General features: G+C 44.0%; 1 protein-coding gene across 1 annotated transcript in view; it reads left to right on the top strand.

The window, feature by feature from the left end:
* LOC150013068 (speedy protein E4-like) overlaps positions 1 to 13,943 on the top strand; it is a 143,047-nt gene that overhangs the window by 126,942 nt on the left and 2,162 nt on the right. Inside the window, 1 exon segment of the mRNA XM_090275207.1 lies at positions 13,736 to 13,821. Within this exon segment, the coding sequence (XP_090131333.1) occupies positions 13,736 to 13,821 (86 nt within the window).

Here is a 13,943-nt window from a genome sequence, read left to right as displayed (position 1 = left end):
TCCACATTAGGCCAGTTCACATGGGTTCCCCTAGACCAATGGTTCTCAACCTTCCAATGCTACGACCCTTTAATACAGTTCCTCATGTTGTGGTGACCCCCAACCATAAAATTATTTTCGTTGCTACTTCATAACTGTAATTTTGCTACTGTTATGAGTTGTAATATAAATATCTGATATGCAGGATGTATTTTCATTGTTACAAATTGAACATGATTAAAGCATAGTGATTAATCACAAAAACAATATGCAGTTATATATGTGTTTTCCGATGGTCTTAGGCGACCCCCGTGAAAGGGTCGTTCGACCCCCAAAGGGGTTGCGTCCCACAGGTTGAGAACCACCAGTCTAGCATCTGGCCTTGGAGGTAAGTGGAGTGCTTTTTATAGTATTGCATTGTATCGTGCATGCGTGCGTGTGTGTGTGTGTGTGTACTCATAGAACCAAGGAATCTGGGAAATCTTTAGTATTACACATGACTTTTAAGGACTGAAAGTCATTTCAACTATCTGCATGTCACTCTCATCCCATTTCACACTGTGTTTCCGAGAAAATATTTCTCAAGTCTTTTACAGGAGCTGATCAGTTTACAGAATCTATAGACTAACAGGTACCCAGTTGATTTCCAACTAGGTTGCACAATAATAATAATAATAATAATAATAATAATAATAATAAAAGTAATAATAATAATTCATCAGGATTCTTGAGTGGATTAGTTCTCCCAGGTGAGGCTTTGCTCACGATGCCTAATAGTAAATTCTCTTGGGGTCTTTCACATTGGCCCACATCTCAAGCCTTCTGAGGCATTTTATAAATGTTACCCTATTCTCAAAAGACTCAAGATGGAAACACTTTAATAAAGCAGACCTAATTTTTCAATCTCATCTTTTATAACTGGGTATGAATGAGCTATTCTTCACGTTCCTGTAGCTTGACAGGAACAAGAAAGTGTACCAAATCATTAATTCTCTGATTTGCCCACATAACATAAAACCAGTTGGCTTTTAATATTTAATTAAATTAGTGTGCTCCCCAACTGAGTTCTAATATTCCATTCAATTTTCAGCACAAAGCTAATATAAAACCAAAGAAGCACTGAGTGATGTGGAAAGGGAAAAATGTAATCTTGGTAGGATAATGTGAAGGCGTATACTGATGAAAAGAATCCCACTTTTTATTTTTTCCTTAAGGAATATAAGATGTCCCAAGTTAACATCCTGACTAAAAAATATTGCTTTCTCTTTTAAAAAGTTTCATCATGTGGTAAGGAAAAAAAATATGTGCATGTTTGGGGACAGTTTCCTTTTGTATTAATAAACTCCTTCATCCACTCACTCATTTCTCTTGCCTATTGCATTCCAAGTAATGCACTGGGAGTTCAAGGGTGAAGATAAAACACACACTCCCAAGCTCATCGTTTCTGTTTCTTGCTGGGGGCCTTGCAGCCAAGTGTGTGTATGTATGAGATCTTGGGCAAACTTAACCTCTGACCTTCAGGCCACTGTCCATAAAATGACTCCATTAACAACCCTTGGCTCACGTGATTCCTGTGAGGATCGAATGAGATCACGTCTTGGGAAGGCTCTTAGTACATTGTAAAGCAGCAATCACATGATGAGTCAATATCATGAGGCATTTTGTGTAGGGTTTTTGTTGCTGTTTGTGTGCAGTAGTATTTATGAGAGTCAATAGGGAAAGGATTCTTCCACGATGGACTGTTTTCCAATAGGTCACTTCTCAATCACACAGAGTAAAATGTGCTTAAGCTTGGCCTGGAGAAATTCAGTCTTGGACTCTTATCTGCAATTCCCTTTCTGAAAGTATTTCCTGCCTTGAATAGCAGATTCAACATTCAGGACCTGTTTTTTGGGGGGTTGTTTTTTTTTTTTTTTTTTTTAATTGGATTAGATTATGCTAAACTTAGTAGGCTAAAGGTTTTCCTTAGCTCTTTTTGGTGATTTTATCCTTGTATGTTTTATTATACCTGTTGATTTTTTGTTTTTCTTTTCTGTTTTTCTTTTTTTGTTTGTTTTGTTTCTATTATACTAAATTGGGCTGATTTTCTTGCTTCTTAGGACTGTGGTAAGGCTGGCTGGTGCATACTGGGGAAGATGCCTGAAAACCATTCAGGGAGGAAGTGAAAAGGCAGGCTGTGGATTTCAAGCTATGGTGTGTCTGGCCCCATAAGGCTGTTGTGGAGTGGGCCAGGACCAGCATTCAGAGTCAAGGCCAATATGTATAATGTATTGAAGGTGAACTGTGGGCCACAGTTTGCACTTTTTGAGTTTTAGGCACATCATTCCACACAGTACCCAAAACATTTACGTTTTTCTTGCCTTTTCTGTCTGACTTATGGTAGGCATCCTTGATTCTTTCCACTCTATAGGAATCAAAGAATTCCTCTACCCGCCTCACCCCCTGGATAAACTTCTAGTTTTACCTCAGAAGCACTCAGCTTCTGTTCCTTCCTTTTCATTCTATCAGTACCTCAGACTTGACCTTCATACATCACAACTGCACTATTTCAACAATATTCTACAGACCTGCCCGCAAAGAGTATAATGCCTATAGGATAATGTACAATTCCTTAGAATAAAATTTAGCTCTTATTAAATCCCAAACCTGTCTTTCTCACTTATTTTCTACCAAGCACAACGCCCTAGTCCAGGTACTAACTGTGAAGCTGCATCGCAGAGCCTCTGCTCATGGGATTGCCTCTGCCTGGAAACTCTATTTCATTCCGTCCACTGGAATTTCACTCATTGCTTCTAGCAAACTCCCACTTATTCCTCAAGGATAAGTTTAAATGCTGCTACTTCTCTATAGCTTTCCAGGACCCTTCAAAGCAAAACTAACTGTTTCTGACTCTGTTCCTGTGACCATACGCACACAATTTAAAAAAAATATATATATATATACATTAATCTTTTCAATTAAATGGTGAGGTATGGGGGTATGGCGGAGTAAGAATATTCTTTTGAAAATCTATCCCCAATTTCTAGAAAAGAGGTCTATAGCCTAGCTCAGGTAGATGTTGAACAAGTACTAAAACTGAATTGCTAAATTGTTTATCTTTTTTAATATCAGCAGGTAGACACAGTCATGACTTGAATCTGCTATTCCTGAACCATGTAATATTATGATTCACTATTTAAGAGGAACTCACTAGTTATTTTTCTGATTATAAAGGTAATATTAACTCACTGTAAAGATTTGAAAAATATAGAAAAATGTAAAGAATATTAAGAGCACCTGATAAACCTGCTATCAGATAGTTAACATTACTAAGTTTATGAACTCCCTTTCAGTATAGTTATGATGCATACAAATTTTATGCTAATTCTATAAAACCACCTTTACTATCATTTAGGGCAGCAAATTTACTCTCCTTGAAATGACAATGCATGTGTCGCTATCAGCCCTCAATTTATTTCAGCTCCACAGATCTTGAAATTAGTGTAAATCCTCGGCTTCTATATATTAAGAGAGACTGGATCACAGATGCTATCCTGAAGGGAAGCTGGTTTCTATATACATTATTTTATATAAATTTAAAATCATATTATGTAAATAATTTTTAACTTGGTTAATTTTTTTTCACTTCATATTATACCATTAACCTTTCCCCATGCTATTAACTATTCTTCCCAACATGACCTTTACTATTGTGTGTCATGGGCTGAATTGTACCCCACCCTGCCAAATTGTACATTCAAGTCCTAACACCTAGTACCTCAGAATGTGACTATACTTGGAGACAGGGCCTTTGAAGAGGTAATTAAGTTAAAATGAGGCCAACATCATGAGCTCTCATCTAATCTGACTGGTGTCTGTAGAAGAAGAGGAAATCTGAGCACACAGAGGGCTAACCATGTGAAGATCCAGCAGCAAGCCAAGGATGAAGACCCCAAAGAAATCAAACCTGCCAACCCCTTGATCTTGAACTTCTAGCCTTCAAAACCATGAGAAAGAAATTTCTGTTCTTTAAGCCACCCAGTCTGTGATGTTTAGTTATGGCAGCCCTAACAAACTGATATACTGTGTACTATTTAATTGTATTGCTTCATATAATTTACTTAACTAATCTCCTACTATTGGGTGGCAATTTCTCTTTAATAAAAACTGCTGTGATGGACATCTTTGTAAAGAAATCCTTACCAGATTAACTTTTCCTTAGAAAAGCTTTAGGATATTTTGCAGTACAAAAATAACAAATTTATTTAGAAAATAAAGCAAAAATATTCAAAGTAACATGATGCTATTATTCAAATATAAACATGGTTATTTATTGTATTGTCTTCCAGTGGTTTTTATTTTTCCCTCCCTTACTTAGGTGCTTTAAAATATGGTTGTAATATTTTCCCTGACCAGCAAGGTAGCTCAGCTGGTTAGAGCATCAGCCCGATATGCCAAGGTTGCAAGTTCAACGCCTGGTGAGGGCACATACAAGAAACAATCAATTAATGCATAAATAAGTAGAATAACAAATCAATTTCTCTCTCTCTCCCTCCTTCCTCTATCTAAAAATCAACTCAAAAAATATGGTTGTAAAAATAGTTATAAATTTTAGTTTTGCCTTTAAAATTTAACTTAAGCATTATTTCATAGTTTCATACAGGTAACCACCATATAACAAATGCCGTGTTATGCGAATCCATGTTACATGAAACAAAGAACTTGTACAAAAAGAGGGGTTAGGTTCCAAAAATTTTAAAAACATGCTATTATATTTTTATAATTAAGAGAAATATCTTTATTAAAGCAATTTTCATCAAAATTATTACATATTAATATGAATTAAGTAATTTTTCTTTGTCATCACTACTAAGCTCCATTAACCAAATGCATTTTCTTTTTGACAAGATAACTTCATCCTCTGAACTTTCTTCAGCATTATCTTGATTTCTATGCTCTTCTTTTTGCAAAAAATCTGTTATTTTAGATTGATTGCTTTTAGCTGAGAGATCTTTATAAATTTCGTTATACGGTGCTAAGCACTTCTGAAGTTCTCTCTTAGACTTTGTGCTCCTTTAAGTGCAAGGATCTTCATTTAAGAAATATGACTAACTATTCAGCTAAGTCTAGGCCTTTCTTTATGCTTTTTAGAGTAAATTGTTTAACTTCTTTCTTTTCATCAGTGCTATAATCCCCTAAGTTATCATGGCACATTCCAGATGTCATTTCCGCCAAAACTGCTTTGTCAGTTTCTTCTTCTACCAGCAACTTTAGGATATCTTCTACAGTCATATTGTGTTAGAGCAGTGGTTCTCAACCTTCCTAATGCCGCAACCCTTTAATACACTTACTCATGCTGTGGTGACCCCCAACCATAAAATTATTCTCGTTGCTACTTCATAACTGTAATTTTGCTACTGTTATGAATTGTAATGTAAATATCTGATATGCAGGATGTATTTTCATTGTTACAAATTGAACATGATTAAAGCATAGTGATTAATCACAAAAACAATATGTAATTATATATGTATTTTCCGATGGTCTTAGGCAACCCCTGTGAAAAGTTCGTTTGACCTCCAAAGGGGTCGCGAGCCACGGGTTGAGAACCGCTGCCCTAGACTGTAAGGAGAGTCACTTCATCCTGCCATAAGTATCCCACAGCTCTCAGCTCAGTGTCCCTGCCACCACGAACCAAGGGTGGTAAAACAGTGAAATCTCAGAGCCTCTCCCTGCCTCATCACACTGCCCTGCCACATCTGCATCCATGTGGTTGCTTCCCAGGCTGGGAGGAGTCAGTCTGGGAGGCAGCCTACCAACAGGGAATAGGGGACAGAGGTGCCATCTTCTTTTCTCTTATAGCCCCTTACCTGGAGAAGTCTGGAGAGAGAAAAAAAAATCAATATCTCTCCTCCTCTCCCATTCCTCTTTTCACCATTGCTTTGACCAGAAAGTGTTGAGTTTTCTTCTAATTCCCCCAAATCTTAATCTCCTGCTGCAACAGAGTGACAGCTGCTAAGGGAGAGGGCTGTTATTGCTACACTATAAGAGAATTCTGGGAGATGAGTCTTCCATGCTGGTATTTTGATATTCTAATGGGAAGATGAAAGAAGATGGAACTTTCTCTCCCCTGATAATAATCGTTCCTGCAACCTAATCCTAGATACCATGCAGAAGTGGAATGTTAGTACATCTTTTAAAAATTCCTGCCCTAACAAATCCTACTCTCCCAAGCATATGAACACCTTAGCCTAGAAACGCACAGAGCCTGTGCTCAGAAAGGCAAAGGGGAAAAAGAACATTAATGTTCATATTACTACACACATACACACTTGGACACACAAATGTATACAGAGACTTAATTATAATTATAATATGAATATTAAAAGTTTTGTGTTTTTAGGTATACAAAGAATAAATCACTACATCCTCATTGTAAAAAACCAACCCACCCACTGTTTTATAACTTTTGCCATTTCAATACATGCTGTGTATGTGTATTTACCATTTTCCCATGTAATTCAATATTCTGCCAGAATAGGGTTTTCAATCTCTGAACATTGTTCATTGTCCAGGATTTTTGTACATACTTCATCAATCTTTAGTCAATCCATCTTACTAGACACCTAAGTTTTTTCCAACTGAGTAGGGATGAAGAGATCTTTGGTATTTTTTTGGTATTAATTTCCTAGAGGTAGAGTGGTTGAATTAAAGAATAGAAACACTTTTGATGGAAAATGTTACAAAATGGCTAATTACCCTCAGAAAAGTCACAGCATTTTCAAGGACTGATGGGCATCTCAAATGTTGGGAAATTTTAGTTTCAGGTAACAGCTAGAAGCTTAGTAATCAATGCATGTAAAAAGCTACTGTTTCAGGAACTGGAGGTATGATCCACCTTGCCTCCAGGAGACCATAAGCAGTTCCACCTCTGTGCCTCGGGAGGACTGCAAGCAATCAAGATGGTATCTGAGCCATTATACTCCAGGATGAGATGACCACCAACCAGGACACAAAGACCACTGCCCAGGCACAAGGACCACCGATGAAAGAATCACATAAAAATTAAGATTAAGTTATACAACAATCACTCTTGAGAACCACCTAAAGAGTAGCTGAACACAACTACTATAACTAAGCACATAAAGAAAAAGCCATGTTGAGACTAGTAGAAGAACAGACATTAAAAAGGCCAGTCCCAAACTCATGCATGGTGGTTGAGAACTGGGAGGGATATCTCGGCTGTGGAGGTGCCCCCTTAAGAGAAAGGGGATCCCAGGCCCACGCCAGAGGCACCAATGCCAGGAAGTACAGTCCCCACAGCAACTGGCTGTAAAGACAAGCAGGGACTGCATCTCAATGACACAGAGGGCTGCTGGAGCCCCATACACTCCCTTTAAAAACAATTTTTAAAAAAGTCCTCACTTGAGGACATTTTTCCATTACTTTTTAGAGCAAGAGGGAGGGAGAGAAACATCTATGTGAGAAAGAAGTATTAACTGGTTGCCTCCCGTACACACCCACACCTGGCATTATACGCACCAGGGTCTGGAACAAAACCGGCAAACTATGTACGTGCCCAGACCAGGAATCGAATCCACAACTTTTCAGTTATGGGACAATGCTCCAACCGAGCCACACTGGCCGGGGCCCAGGTGTTCCTCTTGAAGGGCCCGTCAATGGACTCACTCACAGACTCACTTGCTCTCAGCTCCAGTGCTGGGACAGCAGCTTGAGAAATGCCAGGGACATACACAGAGAAGCTGAACTGACGAGCTTCAGGGTGAGGACTGGAGCGCCAGGGGCCGGGCAGCTCTCTCCTGGGACAGAAAGGCGCCTTTGTTCCTTTGGGAGTCCTCCACCCACCCAGCAGGCAGGCACAGGTGGGTGCCAAATCCGAGCTCTCCATTACCTGAGCTAAGACCACTCACTACACCCTGCTAATTACTTGAGGTCCCACCCAACTCACACTCCTGGGTCGAATGCCTTTCAGCAGCTTTTCCACACAAGTGTCTTGACTCAACTCAGGGTGTAGATTTTTCTGATGTCTCCCAGGGGTCCACAAACTCCAAACAGGCAGCAGCTGGACTTGGTGTGCCCTGGACGTCTTGCTAAGCAGCTCCAAATCTGGCACAAGTACGGAGCATTCTCAGCTTGCCTTAAACTCCCATCAGGTGGCCTCAGGCCTGGCATAAGTTGCACCTAGTGTTGGCTTCGAAAGGAAGTTCACATAAGCAGCCACACACACAGTAAAAGTGGCAGCCAACTTTGAGGCACAGCACGGCCTCCACCAAGAGTCTCAAGGCGGCCAGCACAGGTGCCAGCTAACCACGGATCACTTGGTAGCTCCTACCAGGTGGCCCACTGGGCACCAATGGCAGCTGCCCTTGGTCAGCACTAGAGCCCCTCTCAAGAGGCTCCAGAACCAATGCATCCAATGGCCAGCTTCATACTAAACCAAATGACCACCCAACCTGCTCCACAACTATACACCTTAAGGGTAAGTCTGGCTGGCACCAGAGCCCTACGACAGTGACTCTTGCCCCGCCACGCACAACCGCTTGTCTACTCAGGTCACAGGCGGTCCTTGCAGCTGCTCAGACTGACGGTCAATCACACCCACTCATGTGCCAACAGCGATCAAGGCTCCACTAGGACAGCAGGGCACACACAACCCACACAAGGACATTCTGGGAGCACCCAGCTAACCTGAACAGGGAAAACTCACCACTGGGCCTCACAGGACACCGACTCCATACGGCCACTTGTGTTGTACAGGAGATGCTCAGGCCTCGTTCATCTTATCACTGAAAGTTTCCAGCTCTCACCAGCCGTTCTCTAGTCCCCCATCCCCAGGCGGCCTCTATGCCACTGTCTCTTTATATGAGTTTAGTTCTTTTCTTTTTCACATTACACATATTAATGATACCACACGGAATATGTTTGTCTCTGTCTCACTTCATTTAGCATAACACCCTCAAGGCCCATCCATAGTGTCCCAAACGGCTGGATTGCCCCCCTTCTCATAATCGAGCAATGTGCCATTTTAGATGTACCTGTCACATCTTCTGTACCCATTCACCCATCGATGGACACACGTTGTTCCCACACATTGGCTCTGGTGCTAATGCTGCAACAAACCTGGAGGTGCACGTAGCTCTTCCAAGTCCTCCTTTCCTTTCATTTGGATAAATACCCAGACCTGGAATTGCTACTTCATAGAACGGTTCTATTTATAACTCTCGAGGAACTGCCACACTCTATTCTAGAGGAACTGACTGCACTTCGCTCACGGCTGCTATGGGCAGAGTAGACACATGGACGTGATCCAAAGAAAAAATACAAGTTTGGGTACATCCTGAATGTCTCATCCAAGTTCAAAGGATGGATGAAAAGCAAGACTCCCAGCCCAAAGGTAGAAACAACCCAAGTGTCCATCAGCCCATGGATGGATAAACAAAATGCGGTTTCTATAATGGATATTACCCATCCTATAGAAAGAAGGAAATTCTGACACATGCAACAACGTGCATGAACCTTGAATCATTATGCTGACTCAATAAGCCTGAAGTAATCACTATATGATTCCACTGATACCGGCTCCCTGCAGTAGTCAAGCTCATACGGACAGAAGGTAGAAGGAGGGCTACCAGGTCCTGGGGGAGATGGATGAGGACTTCATATTTATTGGATGTGGAGTTTCAGTTTGGGAAGATGAGAAAGTTCTGGAGATGGATGGTGGTTACTGTAGCATAACATGGTGCGTGTGTGTTCAACGCCACAGAATTTCACCTTTACTATGCTTAAAATGGTACATTGGTTATATTATTGCACGACAATAAGAAAAGGAGGGAGGGAGGACAGGAGGGAAAGAGAGAGGGAGGGAGGGAGGATAAAGAGAAGGAAGAAAAGTTTCAATGCCCATGAAAACAGGAGAGGTAGGAGGTTGGCAGGTGGTTCAGAAAAATCGTCCACTGATCCTGCAGCAGAACGGGTTAGTCACTATCTTTTCTGTGTCTGCACTCCCCACCTTCACTGAGAACGTCATGTTCTGCCTTGAAGTGGAGACCTTTCCACTTAGCCTTTCTGTGCATGTGATATTTCATTCACAGGGTACAGGAGTGGGAGTGAAATTTCTGGCTCAAGACTGATGCACACGCTAAGCATGCTGATACGTAGACTAGAGTTTCTTCATTGCACTTGAGGGGCAGGCTCAGGGCGATTCATGGACTCCCTCGAACTGTAGACACCATCTGAAGCACGTGAGCACATGTGCAGCTTTCGAGGATTTTAGGTTCTCACAACGTCTCTTGGAATGAATGCTGCCTGAGGGTTGAGGATGCGTTTCCCCTGCTACACAATCCTGAACATTATTTCTGTAGACATCGAGCTTCGCCAAATCCAATGTTTGGTGGTGTTGTGTCTGTTGTTCTCCCAAGTGCCTGTACCGCCCTTAACTGCTTCGTGATATCAACTTATTCATTATAGAGGGGAAGAGCTGGGAGGAGAGAAAGAGTGGAAGAGAAACTCTGATGTGAGAGAGAAACGACAACTGGTTGCACAGGTTCCCAAACGGGGACCAGCCTGCAGCCCAGGCAAGTGCCCTGACCGGGAATCCAATGGGTGAAACTGTCACTTGGAGGCTCGATGCTCAGTGCAAAGGGCCATGCACGTCAGGGCACCAAATTCGGGGTTTTAAAGTAAATTGTCACCTGACAGGGCCATGTTCCTGGGAACTTTTGGACACTTTCACACCACTCTGGAAAGGTCTTAGCATTTCTGCTTTCCCTACATGTCCTTGTCACCTCCCTCTCCCACCAGGCTATACTCCGAAATGGGAATGGGAAAGAAGACGTCCCAATACAGTTCACGTTCGGAATGCAGAGAACAGAGCATCTGCTGGGGAGGAGGTGAAGGGTGATGCTGACACTTGAGGACAGCTCTGGCAGCGGGTCTCATGTTGTTGGGTCAGTAGCAGGAGGTACTCTTTACCCTGATCTCCAGGACAGGTAAGAGCACGCATGGCAGTTACATGTATGGATGGCAGTTACGTATATGGCAGTTAGATACGTGTATTTAAGTCTTTCAAACTCGTTGCCGGGTTTGGGTGACCAATGACATCAGAGGCTTCGGAACCTCCTGATTGGGAGGATCCAACTCTGTGGCGCTAGGCAGTGGATGTAGGCAACAGCCTATTCTCTCGTCTTGTGATTGCCAAGGTTTCTTGACAGACAAGAGCTAAAAAGAAGAGATGGCGGGCACTAGCCCAAGTCCCACCTCGGACAACTCGAGCCCAGAGGCTAGCACCTCAGGGTGCCCCCTGGAGTTGAGACTGATTCGGGTCAAGCCAGGACAGTCAGGTGAGGAAACAGGGGGCCGAGAAATCGGACACGGTCGACACTAAGGAGGAAGGGCACTGCAGGAGGGTGCCTGTGAAAGGAAGGTGAGATTCAGAGCATCACGGATTGCAGGAGGCTACAGGAGCTGGGGACCGGGATAGCCCCACGAAAAGGGGAGCCTGGGAGGCAGGCAAGGAGGGTTCGGAGATGAGACTCAAAGATGAGAGAAGGGAAGGGAAGAAACAATGAGGATTCTTTTGTTCCCCTTCAAGGGGAGAAATTAAATGAAATGAGGTTGCTTTTTGGGACAGAGACGAAGAACACCAGCAAGGTGAATTGGGGGCAGGGGACGGGGAGATGGGCATTACAAAAGGAGGGAGATGAAAAGATGGTTGGGGAGAAGGCCAGGAGTCTATGAGACTGGGGAGAATGGAGACGTTGGTTTTAAGGTGGGGGGATAGGTGGGGTGGAGGATGTGGTCGGCTTTAGGTGACCAGTAGCTGAATTCCAAAGGCAAAAGCCTCATCTCGTACCCTGGGATCTTTACTCAGACCCCTGTGTGGATACCAACCACCTGGATAGGACCACTGGAAGGAAGAGGAGGAGGGAGCGGTCAGCAAGGCAGGAGTCACAGGAGGGGACCGTGCCTGGGCCTAACATCTGGCGGGTCCAGGAACTGGATGCTCTTAAAATGAAGATCAAAAGACAGAAAGCACCCACGGCACCGGCGGAACACCACCAGGCCTCTGCCAGGCGGCTCAGTAAGACCATACGCTGGACAACACCCTCCTATCCTGTTCTGGAAAAACAACTTTGAAGAACTATACCTTTCTAAAAGAAAAGAACTCCCTGCTAGTTGGCGTGTTCACTTTCCTGGGAGGGCGCCCAACCAATTCTCACTGGGGACACTTAGAAGTGACAGAGGATTACGCTAGACTTCAAAAGGGTTTGCACTTGAGATGAGTTGGCTTGTGAGTACCGTACCCTCTGAGACTTCTTAGCTCTGACTGGTCTTTTGAGTCTAAATACCCTCCTGTGCGTAAGAGGTGATAATGAGGCCATCTTCTCACCCTGATGTGACTGTCGACAGAGAAACGACCGAGTGGCTATGGTGTCCACAGGGGTGCGTCCATGCGTGATGCGGGAGCAGCACTCTTTGGTTAATATCTGCGTCACGCAGATATGCTGCTGCCCCCCTACCTGTCTCTCGGTACCCCCAGACTGGGTGGGTGGGGCGTGGTGTCACCCCTGCTTCCTTGCCCAGGGCGCCATCTCCTCTATTCCTCTTCCCGGCAACCTCGCCCTTGGCCCTCATGGTGCCCACTGGAGGTAAGAGTGATTCAGGTGAACCCAGGAAAACCAGCTAAGGAAACAGGGGGCCCAGGGATTTGACACGGTTGGCATTAAGGAAGAAGGGGGACTGGAGCAGGTTGTGTGTGAAAGAAAGGAGAGATTCAGAGCATCAGGGATTGCAGGAGACTACAGGAGCTGGGGACCAGGGTATCCCAATGAAAGGAGAGCCTGGAAGGCAAGCAAGGACGTTTCGGAGATGAGATTCAAAGATGACAGAAGGGAAGGGAAGAGACTATGAGGGTTCTTTTGCTCCCCTTCAATGGGAGAAATTACTTCAGAGGAAGAATTTTGAGGACAGAGACGAAGAACAGCAGCCAGGTGACTCTGGGGCAGCGGGTGGGGAGCTGGGCATCACCGAAGGAGGAAGGTGAAAAGATGGCTGGGGAGAAGGCCAGTCTAGGAGACTCGGGAGAATGGAGACGTTGGTTATAAGGTGGGGGGATAGGTGGGGTGGAGGATGTGGTCGGCTTTAGGTGACCAGTAGCTGAATTCCAAAGGCAAAAGCCTCATCTCGTACCCTGGGTTCTTTACTCAGACCCCTGTGTAGATTCCAGCCACCTGGATCGTACCACTGGAAGGAAGAGGAGGAGGGAGCGGTCCCCAAGGCGGGAGGCACAGGAGGAGGCTGCGCCTGGGCCTAACATCTGGCGGGTCCAAGACCTGGATGGTCTTAAAATGAAGATCAAAAGACAAAAAGCATCCACAGTCCTGGCGGAACACCACGTGGCCTTTGCCAGGCTGCTCAGTAAGAAGATACCCTGGACAGCACCCTCGTATCATGTTCTGAACAAACAACTTTGAAGAACTATACTCTTCCAACAGAAAGAACTCCCTGCTAGTTGGTGTGCTCTTTCCTAGGAGGGCTCCCTATTCATTCTCACTGGGGACACTTAGAAGTGACACAGGATTAGGCTAGACTTCAAAAGGGTTTGCACTTAGGATGAGTTGGCCTGTGAGTATCACACCCTCTGAGACTTCTGAGCTCTGAGTGGTCTTTTGCATCTAAAGACCTTCATGTGTGTAAGGGGAGATAACAAGGCCATCTTCACGCATCCTCGTGTCTATTTTCCCCCTCTGTCCACCAGTACCTCCTGGCAATGGTTGTGGCCTACTTCAGCCGCGCGGGCCTCTTCACCTGACAATAATAACGAATCCATTTTTTCCTGGCCCTGTGAGTACTCGGCTGAATCCCAGGACTCATTTTCATCCTCTGGGGAGCGCCAGGACAGGAGTGGGTCCCCAACCTCTCAGCTACTTTTTACCCTGTTTCTACTGTGTACTCTGTGTAGGAAC

This window comes from Furipterus horrens, unplaced genomic scaffold, assembly GCF_987537825.1.
Source record: "Furipterus horrens unplaced genomic scaffold, mFurHor1.1.pri manual_scaffold_4, whole genome shotgun sequence".
Taxonomy (NCBI): Eukaryota; Metazoa; Chordata; class Mammalia; order Chiroptera; family Furipteridae; genus Furipterus; species Furipterus horrens.
Note: the sequence above shows the minus strand (reverse complement) of the source record. Positions and strands in the feature narration are given on the sequence as shown.